General features: G+C 47.6%; 1 protein-coding gene across 1 annotated transcript in view; it reads right to left on the bottom strand.

Moving 5' to 3' along the window:
• LOC311148373 (E3 ubiquitin-protein ligase HUWE1-like) overlaps positions 1 to 19,857 on the bottom strand; it is a 98,745-nt gene that overhangs the window by 44,372 nt on the left and 34,516 nt on the right. Inside the window, exons 25-44 of the mRNA XM_084185325.1 lie at positions 19,571 to 19,747; positions 18,112 to 18,357; positions 17,616 to 17,749; positions 17,282 to 17,397; positions 16,801 to 16,989; positions 16,328 to 16,544; positions 14,988 to 15,110; positions 10,152 to 10,389; positions 9,875 to 9,997; positions 9,629 to 9,722; positions 9,279 to 9,463; positions 8,889 to 8,945; positions 6,269 to 6,391; positions 5,989 to 6,084; positions 3,421 to 3,690; positions 3,069 to 3,221; positions 2,746 to 2,873; positions 2,205 to 2,286; positions 1,852 to 2,028; positions 555 to 705 (exon numbers count right to left, since the gene is read on the bottom strand). Of these exons, the coding sequence (XP_084041451.1) occupies positions 555 to 705; positions 1,852 to 2,028; positions 2,205 to 2,286; positions 2,746 to 2,873; positions 3,069 to 3,221; positions 3,421 to 3,690; positions 5,989 to 6,084; positions 6,269 to 6,391; positions 8,889 to 8,945; positions 9,279 to 9,463; positions 9,629 to 9,722; positions 9,875 to 9,997; positions 10,152 to 10,389; positions 14,988 to 15,110; positions 16,328 to 16,544; positions 16,801 to 16,989; positions 17,282 to 17,397; positions 17,616 to 17,749; positions 18,112 to 18,357; positions 19,571 to 19,747 (3,079 nt within the window). The remainder of the gene's footprint in view (positions 1 to 554; positions 706 to 1,851; positions 2,029 to 2,204; positions 2,287 to 2,745; positions 2,874 to 3,068; positions 3,222 to 3,420; positions 3,691 to 5,988; positions 6,085 to 6,268; positions 6,392 to 8,888; positions 8,946 to 9,278; positions 9,464 to 9,628; positions 9,723 to 9,874; positions 9,998 to 10,151; positions 10,390 to 14,987; positions 15,111 to 16,327; positions 16,545 to 16,800; positions 16,990 to 17,281; positions 17,398 to 17,615; positions 17,750 to 18,111; positions 18,358 to 19,570; positions 19,748 to 19,857) is intronic.

A 19,857-nucleotide genomic window follows, 5' to 3' on the forward strand; every position in this document is an offset into this window, starting at 1 on the left:
TTCCCTTCTTTGAGAGGCATTGGAAAACCTCCCATGTCTTTGTGGTTGAATCTGTGTTTGAAATTCATTGCTCGACTGAGGGACCTTACAGATAATTGTATGTGTGGGGTACAGAGATGAGGTAGTCATTCAAAAATCATGTTAAACACTATTATTTCACAGAGTGAGTCCATGCAACCCATCGTGAATTAAGCAAATTTTTACTCCTGAACTTATTTAGGCTTGCCATAAAGGGATTGAATACTTATTGACCCAAGACATCAGCTTTTCATTTTTAATTAACAACAAAAATATTCCACTTTGATATTATAGGGTATTGTGTGTAAGCCAGTGACACAAAATCTTAATTTAAATTCAGGCTGTAACATCAAAATGTGGAAAAAGTCAAGGGGTGTGAATACTTTCTGAAGGCACTGTAGAAGGCAGTATATGTCCATTATCTGGGTCCCTCTACCCTACGCCTTGCCCCTGTCCCTGTCATCAGTCTCAGGTATCTGTTTGAGGCTATACTAGAATGGTAGCTCCTATCTAGTAGTAGTTGATCCAATCATTACCTGGGTCTGTCTGTGTCTCCTCTACCTTGCCCCTGTCCCCCTCCTCCCTCTCCGAGTCCGTCATGCTGCCAGCTTTGGCAGGTTTAGGAACGCGAGGCACTCTCTGGACCGTCAGCATCACCGGACGACGGTTACCAGTCTCTTCATTCACCTGGAATTTAACAATAATATAGAAGGCAATGGTTTCCCAGACCCAAATTATGCCCATAACTGGACTGAAAAGCACTTTCAATGAATACTCTCCATTGAGCATGCTATTAAGACCAGGATTTATTAAAGTATTCTTAAGTCTGATGATAAAAATATATGCTCCACTGTTTGTCGACTCATTTGTTTGAGTGGTCTGTATAAAAAAAGAGACTCTACACTCACCGGCGAGTTTATTAGGTACACCACTACTTTCACGAGAATGAATCGCTCCTACGTGGCCGTGGATTGCTATATAAAGCAGGCAGACAGGCATAGAGGCATTCAGTTACTGTTCGATTGAACATTAGAATGGGCAAAACAAGTGACCTAAAAGACTTGGAGCGTGGTATAATCATCGGTGCCAGGCCAGCCAGATCCAGTATCTCAGAAACGGCCACCCTCCTGGGCTTTTCACGCACGACAGAGTCTAGGGTTTCCCGGGAATGGTGTGACAAACAAAAAAACATTAGTCAGCGGCAATCCTGTGGGCGAAAACAACTCATTGATGAGAGGTTGAAGGAGAATGGCAAGAATCATGCAAGCTAACAGGCGGGCCACAAGCAGACTAATAACGGCGCAGTACAATAGTGGTGTGCAGAACGGCATCTCAGAAAGCACAACTCGTCGATCCTCGTCATGGACGGGCTATTGCAGCAGACAGCCACACCGGGTTCCACTCCTATCAGCTAAAAACAAGAAGAAGCGGCTCTAGTGGGAACTTGATCACCAACACTGGACTATTGAGGACTGTAAAAACATTGCCTGGTGCGACGAATCCCGGTTCCTGTTGCGTCATGCTGATGGCAGAGTCAGGATTTGGTGTAAGCAGCATGAGTCCATGGACCCATCCTGCCTGGTGTCAACGGTACAGGCTGGTGGCGGTGGTGTACAGGCTGGTGGCGGTGGTGTACCGCCGTCCCATCTGCAGCAACTGCGTGATGCCATCGCGTCAGCATGGACCAACATCCCTGTGGAATCCTTGTAGAATCCATGCCCCGAAGAATTCAGGCTGTTCTGGAGGCAATGGGGGGTACGACCCGGTACTAGATGTGTGTACCTAATAAACTGGCCATTGAGTGAGTGAGTATGTATATATCTATCTCTGTACCTGGACCATGGTGTTGAACTGTACGGTGTATCTCCTGCGTCCGGCGGTGAATCGTACGCTGCTCTCCCCGGCCCTCCAGGCTGAGTCTATAGTGCCGTTGTTAGAGGCAGAGTAGCTGCACCAGCGCCCCGACCTGTCGTCAAACCAACGCCAGTTATTACCGTTGGGCTGCAGGTACTGGAGAGAGGGGAGGGGGTGGGGGGACGGAAGGATGAGAGCAGGGAATAAAAAGTATTTTTTTTTGTAGTGAGAGAAGGTTGAGTGAAAGACCAGACATGGCGATACGATGGTAATCATACACATATCCTATAATGTGGGTTAATCTTTATGTTGCACGGGGACGATCCTCTTACCTTGTTCATCTGCGCTCTGCGTTTGGATGAAACAGCCATTTTCTCGTAGAAGTCAATGATCAGCAGCACTGGAGTAATCCACCTGTACAGAGTCGGACAGACAACGTTCAGTCGTGTTGTACATTGCCTTTTGTCTGACAGGCGCAACGCTTATACATTTACCTCACCTAAGTACGGGAAAAAGTATCGCTCTAATAAGAAAAAAACTAAGATAGTTCATGTGCCATTTCTAGCAGGACAGTATATTTCTGATGGTCATTCATTTCTGCACGTGTGCTAGCTAGCTAGGTAATCTCTCTAGCGGTCCTTTAGCCAGGGGGTGGCAGAGCCATGTATTTAGAGACTTGGACAATTGAGGTTTCTGCATTATGATGCATTTACATGAATGACACTTCAACATTTTATGGCAGCCATGTTAACTCCCATTATAACTAGATGGGAAATATTTAAATAATGCTATGTAACTGAATTAGAACAATATTCAAAATTCTAAAAGTTGGCCCAACTCTCTAAACACACAGCTCTGGGGGGTGCTACTCACTTGGGCGTCTGGATGTCCTTCTGCTCCTTGGCAGCCTGCAGACAGGGCTGCACCACCTCCAGCAGCTTGATGAGCACATTGAGGATCCCACTGTTCTCCACCACCCTGGCACACGACAGCTTCAACTCCTACAGGAAACAGAAGACAGCATGGATCAGCATTCAGGGCCGGTGGGTGTGTGTGAGGAAGGAATTACAGTGCATCTATTTCTCTGTCACAAAATTAGTTTGAGCAGTAGGATGTTTTTCTCTCTGTGTGTGTGTGTGTGTGTGTGTGTGTGTGTGTGTGTGTGTGTGTGTGTGTGTGTGTGTGTGTGTGGGTACCTCAAAGAGCAGTGTGAGCAGCAGGATGCGTGTTGCCAGGTTGGACGCCTGGGGCAGGGTCGCCATCTGTCTGGTCCACTCTGACACCGTCTTGGTGTCGCTGGTGGTCAGGGGTATTGCTGCCTTGATCAGCACGTCTGCTGCCTCCCACACCTATACATGTCAAAGTTCACATGCTGTAGTAGATCACACCTTGACATTGCACACATACAGGACACAGAAAACTCACATAATTGGTGTAGACGGTCACAAGGACAAGCCTACAGCTTTAGACCCAGAGGTCATTAACAGTGACAACATTTGCAATCTTCATCACTACTCCAAGGCATTCACCGGTTGGTATTACACGTACCTGGTTGACGACCTGTCGTAGGATGAGGTCCCTGTACTCGGGGCCGCTCCTCTTGATAGCGGTCATGAGCAAGTCACAGAGACGGTAGACTGTGTCTGGCAGCTCGTCCAGCAGGTGGAAACAGCCGGGCAGCATGGAGTCAGTGAAGGCGTGGAGCTCCGTACTGTCCAGGGGCTCAGCCTCCAGGAACCTCTCCAGGCAGCGAGCCTCCTCCTCCTCCGTACGCTCCCTGGCTCTCCTGTCGTCCTCCTCGCGACGACGCGCCGCCTCCTGAGAGAAAGATGGAGGGAGGGAATGTGAGCACCTGTGGGGGTGAAGTGGTGTTGGCCAAGTTTCAGAAACACCCCCTAACCAATTTGTGTATAGATCTGAGAGAACCGTATAGATAAAAGCAATTAGGCTAATATTTCACCAAACCTATGAAATTAAAATGTGGCGCTGCAACAATAAATATAATTCTAGTTACGATATTGTCTATACCCAGTGTTTTCCACTAGCGCCGGCTGTCGGCTATACAGCCGATTACAGAGTCATTTTCCGCCGGGTACTTTTTCCACTTAAAATTAACTAGGCTACTTTTCAATTCGCTAGTAAGAAGAAAAAATACACGCAACTTCTAGCGATCTATTGATAGGACAGGAGCCTGTCAGTCAAAGTGAGCGATGACAGGGACACACTGCTGGTTTGACGGTCTGTCCCGCCTCTCTGTACCTGTGTGTGTGTGTGTGTGTGTTGTGTGCACTGTGGTCGCAGTCAAATTTCTTTACACTGCGGGAGAGTGCATGAATTTACACATCCCATATAATGTGAGGGAATTTGCATGTCCAATATGTGGTAACGATGAGTCGAAATCCACTTAGCCAATTGTTTTCTGGCACATTCATTTATTTTCCTTTTGCATGCAGGGTCCGACATTAACGTTGGCCCCCTGGCAGTAAAAACATGTGGGCCAATAACTTTTCAGCTCATCTTTTCATTCCATTTCAAAATTTGCCTGCTCTGTCGCGCTCTACCATTGAAGACTACACACGTAAATGTCATGCTATTTGTATTTGAGCAATATGATTGGCCGTTCATTCAAGCACCACCACTCTCCCGCGAGTCACAACTTCGAGCAGTACATAGGTTGATGCCGTCACACAGCACACGAGCTGCACAGAGCAAAAATACATGCCAATCAATCTACTCACTGAGCTTATTTACTGTCAGGGAAAGTAAACCTTCGATAGTGAACATACTAGCAATATGCTGGCTACTGTTGATAGTCTGCAAAAAGACACGTAGCATTAGTCTTGGCTAGCCTACCATAGTCATTTTGAGATCTCTTTTGGAACATTTGTCTTAAAGGGGCAGCATCCTATTTTCAAATCTTCTAAAAAATACATACTTTAAACAAAAATGAAAGCAATTAATACAATGCAATTCTAAATAATAGAGTCATGACTTATATTAATTATATTACACAGCTTTTTAACACATCATAATAACCAAATGTAGCCTATTAATAGCTGAATAGGTCTATAGAGAGAAAGCATGCCAACCTATAGGCCCTGCATGACCCCAATGAAATTCTGATGGGCCAGTGAGAAAAAAAGTTACCGTTGGACCCTGGCGTGTTTCATATGCAGCCAAGGAGTGGTGACGCTGTTCCTCAATCAAAGCACAGTAAATAGCAGATGCAAGCTTGACTAGTTTATAAAAGACGGTGAATCCTCCTAACTGCAGGAACGATAGGTAGGCTAGTGGTCCAAAATATAAAAGAAAACTGATTGCATTGTTTTAAACCTATTGATACTTAAACGGTATTTTCAAAAGATTGATATAGGTCTACTGACTTAACCGGAGTGTTGGCAATGGAGTAGTCAACTGCTGCTTTCAGTGTAGCAAAGCCCATGTTTAACACCTGCGTCATTCTTCTATCATACCTGTATTGCAGACTCTTACATGATTCTTTAAAGGCCCAGTATAGTCCAAATATTTTTTCCCCTGTGAATTATATCATGTTGTACAACAGCTGATGAAACTAACACTGTAAAAGTGTGAAAAAAAGTAGTGTTATTTCCTGAAATTTGCTGGTTGAAAATCTAATCTAGGATTAGAATGTGCCAGAGGCCACCAAAATAGCACTTGTTGGGCAAAGATGTCTTAACCGGAGGAGCCTGGCTGGATCCTTCTTCCATTTGGCTGGCTACTCCATGCGCTTGTGGAAAACACTATCATTTTACATTTTAGTCATTTAGCAGACACTCTTATCCAGAGTGACTTACAGGAGCGATTAGGGTTAAGTGCCTTGCTCAAGGGCACATTAACAGATTTTTCACCTAGTCGGCTCAGGGATTCAAACCAGCAACCTTTCGGTTACTTGCCCAATGCTCTGAACCGCTAGGCTACACACCTATCCAATACTTTCAGATCTACACAAGTGCCTAGGGTGTATTGTAGACTCCACAGCTTGTTTCTGGAGGGGGTCCTGGTTATTCATTCATGAGCCGTCGTCCATTCATTCATCAATATGTTCTCTCCGTATGCCTGTGAGTGGGGCGTGTCTGTGTGTGTGTGGCGGCGCACCTCGGGCGAATCAGAGCGCTGTTCCATGCTGACCTCTTGTCCCAGAGACATGGCGATGGCTCTCATCATCTGGTCCTCTTCTGACATGGTCATGTCCTACAGACAAACGAACAGAGCAGTACACTTAATACACATTACGGGAGGGGACGTGTGTGTTCTGGTGCATGTGTGTGTTCTGGTGCATGTGCGTGTTCCTGTGTGTGTGCGTGTAATATGAGCATATAGTGTGTCAATGGAACGTGGCTGAGTGTGCATGTGTCTTGTGTGTATGTGGTCTTACCCTGACGGCTCCGCTGAGTAGAGGAGGAGGGTGTGTGAGCAGGTACTCTGTGGCCTGCTCCATGGTGCTGGTGTTGACCAGGGCCTCCATGGCATGCTCTCTGGAGAAACCCATGTCCATCAGCTAGATACAGGAGAGAACAAGGGTTAAAGAGGAGAGAGACAGAGAGCGAGAGAGACAGAGCGAGAGCGAGAGACAGAGCGAGAGAGAGAGAGAGACAGAGCGAGAGAGAGAGAGAGACAGAGCGAGAGAGAGAGAGACAGAGCGAGAGAGAGAGAGACAGAGCGAGAGAGAGAGAGAGAGAGAGCGAGAGAGACAGAGCGAGAGAGAGACAGAGCGAGAGAGAGAGAGAGAGAGACAGAGCGAGAGCGAGAGACAGAGCGAGAGCGAGAGAGACAGAGCGAGAGCGAGAGACAGAGCGAGAGCGAGAGACAGAGCGAGAGCGAGAGACAGAGCGAGAGCGAGAGACAGAGCGAGAGCGAGAGACAGAGCGAGAGCGAGAGACAGAGCGAGAGCGAGAGACAGAGCGAGAGAGAGAGACAGACAGAGCGAGAGAGAGAGACAGAGCGAGAGAGAGAGACAGAGCGAGAGAGAGACAGAGCGAGCGAGAGAGAGACAGAGCGAGCGAGAGAGAGACAGAGCGAGCGAGAGAGAGAGAGACAGAGCGAGAGAGAGAGAGACAGAGCGAGAGAGAGAGAGACAGAGCGAGAGAGAGAGACAGAGCGAGAGAGAGAGACAGAGCGAGCGAGAGAGCGAGAGACAGAGCGAGAGAGAGAGAGACAGCGAGAAAGAGAGAGAGACAGCGAGAGAGAGCGAGACAGAGAGCACAGGACAGGGTTAGAGGATAAACAGGTCACAGGACAGGGTTAGAGAACAATTCCATCTAGGGAGTTTTTCCCTAGCCATCGTGCCTCTGCATTACTTGCTCTTTGGTGTTTTAGGCTGGGTATCTGTAAAGCACTGTGACTGCTGATGTTTGTGTGTGTGTGTGTGTGTGTGTGTGTGTGTGTGTGTGTGAGTGAGTGAGAGAGAGAGTGCATAACAGAGAGCACAAAAAAGAGAGCGAGAGATAAACAGAGTGAGAAAAGGAGCAGACCAACGGCTAAGGCACAGTGTGATCAGTGAGTCAATCTCAGCATTATATACAGTGACCATACAAAACATTAGGAACACCTGCTCTTTCCATGACAGACTGAGAGGTTGAATCCAGGTGAAAGATATGATACCTTATTGATGTCACTTGTTAAATCCACTTCAATCAGTGTAGATGAAGGGGAGGAGACAGGTTAAAGAAGGATTTTTAAGCCTTGAGACAATTAAGACATGGATTGTGTGTGTGTGCCATGGAGAGGGTAAATGGGCAAGAAAATATTTAAGTGTCTTTAAACAGGGTATGGTAGTAGGTGGCAGGCGCACCGGTTTGTGTCAACATTGGAGTCAACATGGGCCAGCATCCCTGTGGAACACTTTAGACACCTTGTAGAGTCCATGCCCAGACAAACTGAAGATGTTCTGAGGCCAAAAGGGAGGGGTGCAACTCAATATTAGGAAGGCGTTCCTAATGTTTTGTGCACTCAGTGTACATTTCAAAATCATCCATTATGTTCTATCATCGCTCTTACACATCACATCCAGCCCTAACCTCTACATAGCATCACATCCTCCCCTAACCTCTACATAACATCACCACCTCCCCTAACCTCTACATAGCATCACATCCTCCCCTAACCTCTACATAGCATCACATCCTCCCCTAACCTCTACATAGCATCACATCCTCCCCTAACCTCTACATAGCATCACATCCTCCCCTAACCTCTACATAGCATCACATCCTCCCCTAACCTCTACATAACATCACATCCTCCCCTAACCTCTACATAACATCACCACCTCCCCTAACCTCTACATAACATCACATCCTCCCCTAACCTCTACATAGCATCACATCCTCCCCTAACCTCTACATAGCATCACATCCTCCCCTAACCTCTACATATCACCACCTCCCCTAACCTCTACATAACATCACCTCCTCCCCTAACCTCTACATAACATCACCACCTCCCCTAACCTCTACATAACATCACATTCTCCCCTAATCTCTACATAACATCACCTCCTCCCCAACCTCTACATAACATCACCTCCTCCCCTAACCTCTACATAACATCACCTCCTCCCCTAACCTCTACATAACTTCACATCCGGCCCTAACCTCTACATAACATCACATCCTCCCTAATCTCTACATAGGACCACATCCGGCCCTCTACCCAGTCATCAGGCCCTCTACCCTGTTCTCATGCCTCAATGTTTTACAATTCCCTCCATTTTATTTAACGTGTTTTGCTTTCACATTAAAGTGTGCCTCCGTCCTCCCACTCTCTATTGCTCCCTCCATCCCGGCCCCCTTCAGCCGTGACCCCATTACAAACACAAGAGATCAGATTCAATTCTAGTCAAATGTTTGCTCGCGCCTATTTGCGCTGTCTAGAACATGCAAGTTCAGCTCAGCGTAGGGGAAGCATGTACATACTCAGAAAATAGACTACGTATAAATCGACTCCGTTCCTATTTTTCAGATTGAGGCTGGGTGTGGAGTCAGCTAGCTGTATACCTGATGTAGCTGCTGCTGGTTGACATTTGGCTGCCTCTCTCTGCCTCCTCCCTGACCCTGTCATAACAAGACAAAGTGGAGCAGGCCACGCCAAGTTGAGGGTTCAAGGGGACAAGAGGTTGACAACAGAACAGTTCCATTTCAACCAATGCTAACAGTGCTGTGAATGTGCAACAGAATCCATCAAATCAATGCGCTCAACAGTATCTAGCAATGCTAGCAGTTATATCTATCAAAGTTGTCGAATGATGTATGTTTAATGCCAAAAACTGTCTATGAGGAAACTTTGACAAAAACTGGCATTTCTATGAACAAACGGTCCCAAATGTAAAGGAATCCAAAAACACACACGGACCGAAAGCCACACCCTCCTCCCTCCTGTCCCCTCACCTGCTGTAGCTGAGCCTGGTTAACCGGTGGCTCTCTCCTGGGAGTAGTGTTAGTGGAGTCCTCTGCTGCCCCCCCTGGTGCAGGTGGTGCTGTACTGCCTCCGATGGCCGGTCCTGGTACTGACCCGGCAGGGCACTCTCCTGCACTCACTGCTGCTCCAGGGGCCCCTCCTGATCCACCTGCACCTGGATTTTACATTAAAGTGGTGTAAATCATAATGTGTTGTTGGATAGTTATTGTGCGTTTATCCTTCATGTGTATAAAAAATAAATTGTATCAAATAATTCAGCCTTTGCTGCCATTAATACCATGTAATGTTGCCTTATTGAAAATAAACCTTTCCCTCTCACCTCCAGAGCTGGAACCTACAGGCAGCGTAGAGGCCCCAGCACTTCCCTCCTCCTCTGGACGGGCTGTGCCCTCCCTCTCCTTGGCCAGGCGCTCCTGGAAGGAATTAATGACATTTAATTACGTGCCCCTAGCGACCATCCCTCAAAGGATTATTTGACACAAAGAAAATGAGTTTACATTACAAATACTTCGCCATCAGTTTCTCTTCTGGTGTGCCACCGCACCTTTCATATAAGAACACACACCTGGATGACAGGTTCTCCTCTCAGAATGTGGCACAGTATAGCCAACATGGACTCAGCCATTCGGCCCCCGTACACCTTAAGGGGCTTCCGGTTCCACAGGCTGCGGATGCAGCTGAACGCCGCCTAGATGGGAGGCAGAGAGAGTGGCTAAGGATTAGAGAGGGAACAACGTTTGTTTTCTTTGAAACATGTATCTAAAAAAAAATCTAATTTATTCATGTAACACACACACAGAGAAAAAAAAAAATAAACACACCCCACTAACCAATCCCCCTACCTTCTGAGTGACGATGAGGAATCGCAGGGCACTGAACTGGGGGGTGGTTGGGGTGACCCCGGGGACCTTGACAGGCAGGCTGTGGGGTGAGTCCAGCACGGTACTGGGGTTCACCATCTTCTCAACCAGCATCAGCCAAGCATCCAGGAACTCCCCTGTCCCGTCTGGCAGCTCTGCATGCTCCAGGCCCTCAGAGACAGGCACCTTACCCCCCATAGACAGGGCCCAGTTAAATGTCCTGGGGAGAGGAGGGGAAAGGAGAGATGTGTCAGCGCCGCCGGGCAGAGAAACATGAGCTCTGGTTGGATACACTCACAATCATGGCACCGAATTTGTCCTTGTCAGGGAAAACTCAAGGCCCTACTCATAATCATTCTATTGATAATCCTGACAATAAGGCAGTGCCAAATGTACAGTCAGTCAGATATTATGGTCTGAGCTGAGCAGCAACAGTAATAAGCCTGGTTGTAGCTGTTCAGTTCATGTTGTAAGTATCCCTATAATTTCTGTTATTACGGTGCTATCAGTCTGTTATTAGTATGCCTGTGCGGTAGTCTCTCTGTGGATGGACATGGCCTGAGTGCAATGGCAACTGCGTACTGTGGAAATACGGTGAAGTAAACGTTGTTAAACTGGAACCTAGTCGTCGTGTCATTTTGAGTTAACATTGGTAGCAGAGGATGGTTAATAACTACAGTGTGCCACCTCGCTTCGACGAGAAGAGGTCGTATGAAAGTTGGAAAAATGAACTTGGAATCTGGACAAGGGTTACTAATCTGGACGAGAAAAAGCAAGCACTTGCGGTGGTATTATCGCTGGAGGGGGGAGAGAGAGAGATACAGCACTGGAAATATCCATTGAGGATTTGAACAAGGATGACAGTATGGGATCTTTGATCAGAGCACTGGAATCTGTGTTTCTTAAAGAAGAGAAAGACTGTGCCTACGGGGCGTATTCAAACATTGACAGTGTTACTAGAGACATTCCGGTTGCAATGACGGACTACATAATTGATTTCGAAGAGAGGTACAATAGGATGCGCAAGTACGACATGGTTCTCCCGGATGCAGTGTTAAGCTTTCACGTTGCTAGATACTGCCTGTCTGGATGGTGGGGAGAAACAGTTGGCTTTCACTGCTTGTACTGTGCTGCCTTTTGCATCAATGAAGTCGGCACAAAATATTTTTGGGGGTGAAAAGTCTGTCAATAACAGATGGAATGCAAGTGAGTTACCCAGCATATTACACTGAGCTGCAGAGAGAAGGCACCAACAAGTCACGTTCTCAAGACAACCAGACGAGAGCGCCATTGCCCGGCACAAATCCACTGGACAGGTATGGAAGGAGATCAAAATGTGCTATTTGTCAAAGCACTTAACATTGGGTTAAAGACGGTCCTCATAAAAATGAGAAGTTAAACTAACAGATGAAAATGTAAACAGAGACAGAGCAGTGTAACATTACACTGTTGTCAAACAAATCTGCTTCTGATACTGAGATCTTTATAGTTGAATCCTTAGGATCTGCTGTGATTGATACTGCATGTACACGCACAGTGTGTGGAGCAAAATGGCTTGATAGCTATGTCAGTGAACTAAATATGAAAGTACAAAATATTATTGACACACCAAGCAACACAGCTTTCAAATTTGGAGATGGGAGAATCGTCCATTCTACCAAGAGAGTCAAGATACCAGCAAAAATTGGTCAGACAGTGTCACATTGAAAGAGAGGTGGTCCCTGTAGATATCCCCTTACTATTAAGCAAAGCTTCCCTCAAGAAGGCAGGGGCTGTTCTAGACATAGAAAATGACAAGGCGGTGATGTTTAAACAACCAGTGACCCTTTAACTTACTACCTCAGGCCACTATTGTGTAAACATTTTAGACAAAGACATCACACAGAGTCCATGTAAAAATTAGATTCTGACGAACACAGAGCACATGGCGATTCTGACAGTCACAGAGAACATGACCACAGAGGAAAAACACAAAGTATTCTTAAAACTTCAAACCGTTTGGACATGCTACAGTTGAGACTTCAGAAGTGACTCAGCAGTTCTGGGAATAATAATGATGAGAGTATTTCCATTCTACGGCAGACAGTTAACAGTTGTGAGACATGCCAGAAGAACAGCAAACCTAAGCCCAGACCAGCTGTTGCGTTTGCCACTGGCTTCCAAGTACAATGAAACAGTGGCTGTAGATCTCCATGAGTTAGGACCAAGTGTGTGGTACCTTCACATAATCCACCACTTCACGCTTCAGTGCTGGAAGCATCGTGAATACAAAGAAACCCAGTAAAATCGTCAAGCACTTCATTAATTCCTGGATAAGTGTGCATGGCCCGCCCCAGAAATTGTACAGTGAATGGAGGAGAATTCAATGACGATGAAGTAAGAGAAATGGCAGAGAAATTCAACATGGAAATAAAAGACAACTGGTGCATAGAGTCCATGGAGCAATGGACTTCTGGAGAGACATAATCAAACACTCACAGATTATGCTGAAAGTGAAGCAAGACAATGGATGTGACTGGAAAACAGCCCTAGCTTGGGCTTTGATGGCAAAAAAAACTATGCACAATGTTCATGGCTACAGCCCATGCTTACTAGTGTTTGGGCAGAACCCTAATCTTCCCTCTGTACTGGTTGACAAGCTACCAGCACTAGAAGGGACCAGTGTGAGTGCATGGGTGGGAAAGCACCTTTCAGCAATACATGCAGCGAGAAAAGCGGTCACTGAAGCAGTGTTCAGAGAATTCGCAGGGCTCTGCGTAAACGTCTTCGACCCACCAATGAGAAGTACGAGACTGGAAACAAAGTGTACTACAAACGAGTTGACTTAAGAGTGGAAAGGACCGGGAGTCGTCATTGGCCAAGATGGTATGGTGATATTTGTGAGGCACGGAGGCACCATTGTCAGGGTGCATCACTCAAGATTGCGGAAAGTAAATGATCAACAAGATGGAGGGGCTGTTGCTGAGAATCAGCCTCCTACTGAAAATGACCAAAAGGACACATTAACAGACACAAACATACTAGATGTCGCATCCAATGATATGGACACTGAAACTGACACAGGAAATGGAGCAGAGACCTTCAACCATGACACGGGTAATACTGTTGAGGGTTCAAATTAGGAAAACGTTCAACAACAGCCACGTGTTAAGACAACATGGTTGTTCCAATCTGAAAACTGGACAAACTTAAATACATGGACAGAGAAAGTGGTATTCCACACACAGCAACAGTCATTGGACGAGCAGGAAAACCTAAAGGAAAACACCAGAACTGTTACAACTTGCAGTACTCTGAACCAGCTACACTTTCTGGTACAACAGGGTCAGCTGACCTGTCACTTGTAGATCATCTCAGAATTGAACCAATGGAAAAAATCGAGAAAAACAGAATGACATTCAAAATGATGATGTACTTGAAACAAAGGACGTGTCATTTGACTCAGCTAAACTAGATGAGCTCAGTAATTGGATGAAAAATGGAGTGTTTGAGGAAGTCAAAGACATGGGCCAAAAACGTGTCTCAACAAGGTGGGTGTGTACCCTTAAATAATCCTTAACTGGAATAGTGCCAAAAGCACATCTAGTTGGTTTTGAGGAGCTGGCTGCTAAATAACTCCCAAAATACTCACCGACATGCGCCACAGAGTCACTCAAATTGCTGCTGACAGTGATCTGCCAGAAAAATTCCATACACATAAAATCTGCATTTTTGCAGGGAACAGAGCTGTCAAGGGACATTCACATCCGACCTTCTTCAAGAGCCGTACAAAGGAATTCCCCTCTCTGTGGAATTGAAGCTGATCAATTGAGGTCAAAGATAGGTCATAGACAGAGTAGACCTGATGTAATGTTTGATGGCTGCAACTTGGCATCCAACACAAAACATGCCACTGTACAAACCATTCATGTGGAAAACAAAGTTGTTCGTAAACTGAAATCACAACAAGTGACTAAAGTTTCAGCATGTTGGAAAAGATGACTCTCTGAAACCAGTTGTCTTCAGTGATGCTTCCCTAGGGAACCTTAGAGATGGAGGCACACAAGGTGGACATCTAATGGTGTTAATGGGTGAAGGGAGGATCAGAAGGGTTGTCCGAAGCACACTTCCTGGACAAACCCTTGCGGATGGAATTGACAATGCCAACTTTCTGGCAACTCTGTTCAGAGTTTACCACTGGTGAGAAAACGGCACATTCTACCTGTAGTTTGTGTCACTGACAACTACTCCTTAGTTGATGCTGTCAAGTCAACCAAGTCTGTCACAGAGAAAAGTCTTTGTCTTGAGATAAGCTGCATCAAGGAACTTATTCAAGCACAGAGAATCCAGCGGATTCTGTGGTCGGCCACAAAGGAACAGCTTGCTGACTTGTCTAACTTAAAAGGGAGCATCCGGTCTTGTGCTCCTAAAGGCACTCAGTAATGTAAAGTTAAAACTTTGTCACACAACCCATTTGTAAATGGGTAACTTAAATAATACTTGGGACATTTCATTATTTTGTTGATGTTTTATTTGTCTTTAAAGAAAAGTGGGAGATTGTTAAGTTCATGTTTTAAGTATCCCTATATTTCTGTTATTACGGTGCTATCAGTCTGTTAATAGTATGCCTGTGCGGTAGTCTCTCTGTGGATGGACCTGGCCTGAGTGCAATGGCAACTGTGTACTGTGGAAATACGGTGAATTAAATGTTGTTAAACTGGAACCTAGTCGTCGTGTCATTTCGAATTAACAGTAGCTACAGGTCGTCTGACAAATTCAATGGAAAGAAGTACCAGTAATGCAAGTCAGTCAGCTATTAACTGAGGTTGGTCTACTCACTCGAAGAGCGCGTCGTGTCCTCCGGAGCAGAAGAACTTCTGCAGCATGAGGTGGTAGGGGTACTTCCTCTCATCAAACAGCATGGGGGACGTGAAACCCACCGAGCAGATGAAGAATGTCAGCCTGGAGGGATAGAGAGAGAGCAGAGACATCATGACCATGAGACCACACATCTGATTCCTATCCAATCCTCTCAGGTCTATAGAAGAGCCTTGGGGGTTGTCTCATCATTCTCTATCCTTCTCCAGAAGTGTGCATTGGATTCATGTAAGCATTGGCTAAAGGAAGTTTCCACCACTGTTCGAACATAAGAGTGTGTGAAGGTGTACGTTTCGTGAGACGGGTAGAGAATCAGGACGCAACCAAGGTAGCCGTTGTGAGTTACAGTAGAGTACCTGAAACGAGGGGTGGGGGTATAATAGTAGAGTACCTGAAACGAGGGGTGGGGGTGTAATAGTAGAGTACCTGAAACGAGGGGTGGGGGTGTAATAGTAGAGTACCTGAAACGAGGGGTGGGGGTGTAATAGTAGAGTACCTGAAACGAGGGGTGGGGGTATAATAGTAGAGTACCTGAAACGAGGGGTGGGGGTGTAATAGTAGAGTACCTGAAACGAGGGGTGGGGGTGTAATAGTAGAGTACCTGAAACGAGGGGTGGGGGTATAATAGTAGAGTACCTGAAACGAGGGGTGGGGGTATAATAGTAGAGTACCTGAAACGAGGGGTGGGGGTGTAATAGTAGAGTACCTGAAACGAGGGGTGGGGGTGTAATAGTAGAGTACCTGAAACGAGGGGTGGGGGTATAATAGTAGAGTACCTGAAACGAGGGGTGGGGGTGTAATAGTAGAGTACCTGAAACGAGGGGTGGGGGTGTAATAGTAGAGTACCTGAAATGAGGGGTGGGGGTATAATAGTAGAGTACCTGAAACGAGGGGTGGGGGTATAATAGTAGAGTACCTGAAACGAGGGGTGGGGGTGTAATAGTAGAGTACCTGAAACGAGGGGTGGGGGTATAATAGTAGAGTACCTGAAACGAGGGGTGGGGGTGTAATAGTAGAGTACCTGAAACGAGGGGTGGGGGTATAATAGTAGAGTACCTGAAACGAGGGGTGGGGGTGTAATAGTAGAGTACCTGAAACGAGGGGTGGGGGTATAATAGTAGAGTACCTGAAACGAGGGGTGGGGGTGTAATAGTAGAGTACCTGAAACGAGGGGTGGGGGTATAATAGTAGAGTACCTGAAACGAGGGGTGGGGGTGTAATAGTAGAGTACCTGAAACGAGGGGTGGGGGTATAATAGTAGAGTACCTGAAACGAGGGGTGGGGGTGTAATAGTAGAGTACCTGAAACGAGGGGTGGGGGTGTAGGGCGGGGGCTGCCAGCTAAGGCCCTTGGTGAGCAGCTTGGTGAGGGAGGAGGCGGTGGCCCGGGCGGCAGGGGTGGGGGCTGTGCCCGTGCTGGTGGCGTGGTGAGAGCGGCGCTGGCGGACTGGAGAGCCCACACACAGCTTCACCAGCAGACCAAAAAGCTCGGCCAGAGCCCGGCCCAGACGAGACGACGCTGGAGTAGAGAGAGGGGAGAGTTACCACACCAGGATGAAAGAGACAGCCAGCATTCAAAAATATAGAATCAGCAGTCACAACGGAGGTGTTTCAACCTTCACCAGAGAGTTATAGACAGAGGAAACATACACCCTTTCTTCACTAACGCAGAGATTCTGACAGTACATTGCTGTATTTGATGAGACTACCATTTTACAAATAGACAATGGTGTGAAAAATAATAAAATAAAAAGATAACTCCTGGATGTTCTCACCGGAGAGCAGGGGTTTGATCTGCTTGATGCGTGTAGCCATGGCGGGGGTCAGTTTGGACTTGGTCTTGGGGTCAGAGATGCCGGCGGTGGGCTCGTCAGTCTCCATGGGGGCTAGCGTATCCCCGTCCAACCCTATCCCCTCCAGGAGACCCGTGGCAGAGGGGTCCACAGCAACAGCCTCAGACTCAGCTAGGGAGAGCGAGGGGGGGGCTAGTGTTTAGAGCTAGAGGTGGCTGTGCTGGAAGAGAAGGTTTGGCTAAATATGCTTCTACATTCCTTTCTTGCTCAAACGATGCCCAACAAACTCCAACATTCCAAAGTTGACAGTTGTTTTTAGAATGTAAAAAGAAAAACAAACTGCCTAAAGCACACTGCCAAACATTGCCCAACAAATGTCCTATTGCTTTCATGAATTATCATTCTTAGCCATTTGATAACATTTTATTTTTGTTATTTTTCAGTAGTAGGGGGTCTCCGTTACCAGTTCTCCTGGATCCAGAGGCGGAAGCAGTGGCTGTGGTGCTGCCAGACGGCTTCTCCTCCTTGGGAACCAGCTTCTGCATGTCAGCCTGGCCAAACTCACAGCCTGGGGGGAGACTGGGGGAGGAGAGGAGAGACACAGGAGAGAAAGAGTTACTGTGTTCTGTCGACTGAATGCATGCTGAGGAAGAGATACAGCCACACACACAGCAAGACGGAGGGGCAGAGAGAGAGAACAAGTGAGAACCCAAAGGCCAAAAGATAGAGGGCTAAAGAGAGCTAGAGCCAGGAGGAGAGAGAGAGCGTATCAGACAGGCTTATCAGAGGTAGCGTACCTGTTGGGTGTGCAGAGGGACAGCAGCACGGTGCTCTCCCAGACCAGAGAGCAGTAGAGCTGGCTCAGCTTGTTGAGAACACTCAGACCCAGCTGGGAGCCCCACTGGTTCACACTGATGGCCCTGATCTCACTCTGCACAACACACAGGGGAAGAGGGGACGGTTAATGCACACACCAACACTAAACCACTCACAGTCAAGCAACTCCTTCCCAACAATTACCTCAAACCACAGAGGTGGGGCGCCCTAAATCCACAGAGGTGGTGCTCTCTAAAATCCACAGAGGTGGTGCTCTCTAAAATCCACAGAGGTGGTGCTCTCTAAAATCCACAGACCGTGAGGCTGCAGTACCTCTACAGTTGGTTGATTATATGCTGTTGACATCTTTAAATTAATACAAACATCAAAACCTAATCTACAGCCTCTACTTTGTGGGCTACAGGTGTGGTGTGACATAATGAGAGGTCCTTGCTGATTGGTTTCCAGGTATCTTACCTGTCCTACCCTGCAGGTGTGCACGAACATCAGGATATAAGCGTGCGCGGCGGTGAGCGCGTGCAGCAGTGGCGTGGCACGGGCCGACAGCGTGGCGTCGGTCACGTGACCGGCAGTGGCGAGTTCTCGGAGCAGCACGGAACCCCCGGGGACCTCGATGGGGCGGTGGAGCGGCTCGAGGGCCGACAGGATGCTGTCCAGCTGACACAGCCCCTCCTGGAGCACCTTGGGCTCATGGGACAGGGTCTGGGGACCACGGGACAACAAGCAACGCTTCAGTATCAATACAGCACAGTCACAGGGACCAGAGACTGAACTGTGTTACATTTAACAAGTCTCCCTGGAGTTTAGTCACAACACAGTCAGAACCTCAGGAATATAAGCCTACCATCACAATAGCACAGGTACTATATTCTAAAGAGTCATTAGTCCATTTTTCAGCTCTGCTTGAGATCAATCATTAACAAATTCCCTGAAATCATATCCCCACATCTCTTAGTCACACAAGTATGGACTTGCAGAGCCCGGCTACAGCCTGGCAGGCTTCCTATCCCCATATCATAACCACACACCTCCCATCCCAACCCCATATCCCCAGTGGCAGGTCTCACCAGTATGGACTTGCAGACCCCGGCTACAGCCTGGCAGGCTTCCTATCCCCATATCATAACCACACACCTCCCATCCCAACCCCATATCCCCAGTGGCAGGTCTCACCAGTATGGACTTGCAGACCCCGGCTACAGCCTGGCAGGCTTCCTATCCCCATATCATAACCACACACCTCCCATCCCAACCCCATATCCCCAGTGGCAGGTCTCACCAGTATGGACTTGCAGACCCCGGCTACAGCCTGGCAGGCTTCCTATCCCCATATCATAACCACACACCTCCCATCCCAACCCCATATCCCCAGTGGCAGGTCTCACCAGTATGGACTTGCAGACCCCGGCTACAGCCTGGCAGGCTTCCTATCCCCATATCATAACCACACACCTCCCATCCCAACCCCATATCCCCAGTGGCAGGTCTCACCAGTATGGACTTGCAGACCCCGGCTACAGCCTGGCAGGCTTCCTATCCCCATATCATAACCACACACCTCCCATCCCAACCCCATATCCCCAGTGGCAGGTCTCACCAGTATGGACTTGCAGACCCCGGCTACAGCCTGGCAGGCTTCCTATCCCCATATCATAACCACACACCTCCCATCCCAACCCCATATCCCCAGTGGCAGGTCTCACCAGTATGGACTTGCAGACCCCGGCTACAGCCTGGCAGGCTTCCTATCCCCATATCATAACCACACACCTCCCATCCCAACCCCATATCCCCAGTGGCAGGTCTCACCAGTATGGACTTGCAGACCCCGGCTACAGCCTGGCAGGCTTCCTATCCCCATATCATAACCACACACCTCCCATCCCAACCCCATATCCCCAGTGGCAGGTCTCACCAGTATGGACTTGCAGACCCCGGCTACAGCCTGGCAGGCAGCTGATGTGGGGAAGTCGATGGGCAGGTTGGGCAGACCGAGGATAGAGACCAGGGGCAGGAGACCCTTCTGGTTGACAAACTCCTGACAGTGGTCGTCTGTCGTGTTGTTACTCAGGATCGACTCCACAAACTTCATCTGGGAAGGAACACAACAGGGGAAGGTTAAGGGGTATGGTCACACACACAAATTTAGCAGATGTTAGTGCGGGTGTAGAGAAATGCTTGTGTTCCTAGCTCCAACAGTGC

Source organism: Coregonus lavaretus (assembly GCF_964263955.1).
Source record: "Coregonus lavaretus genome assembly, chromosome: 20".
Lineage (NCBI taxonomy): Eukaryota > Metazoa > Chordata > Actinopteri > Salmoniformes > Salmonidae > Coregonus > Coregonus lavaretus.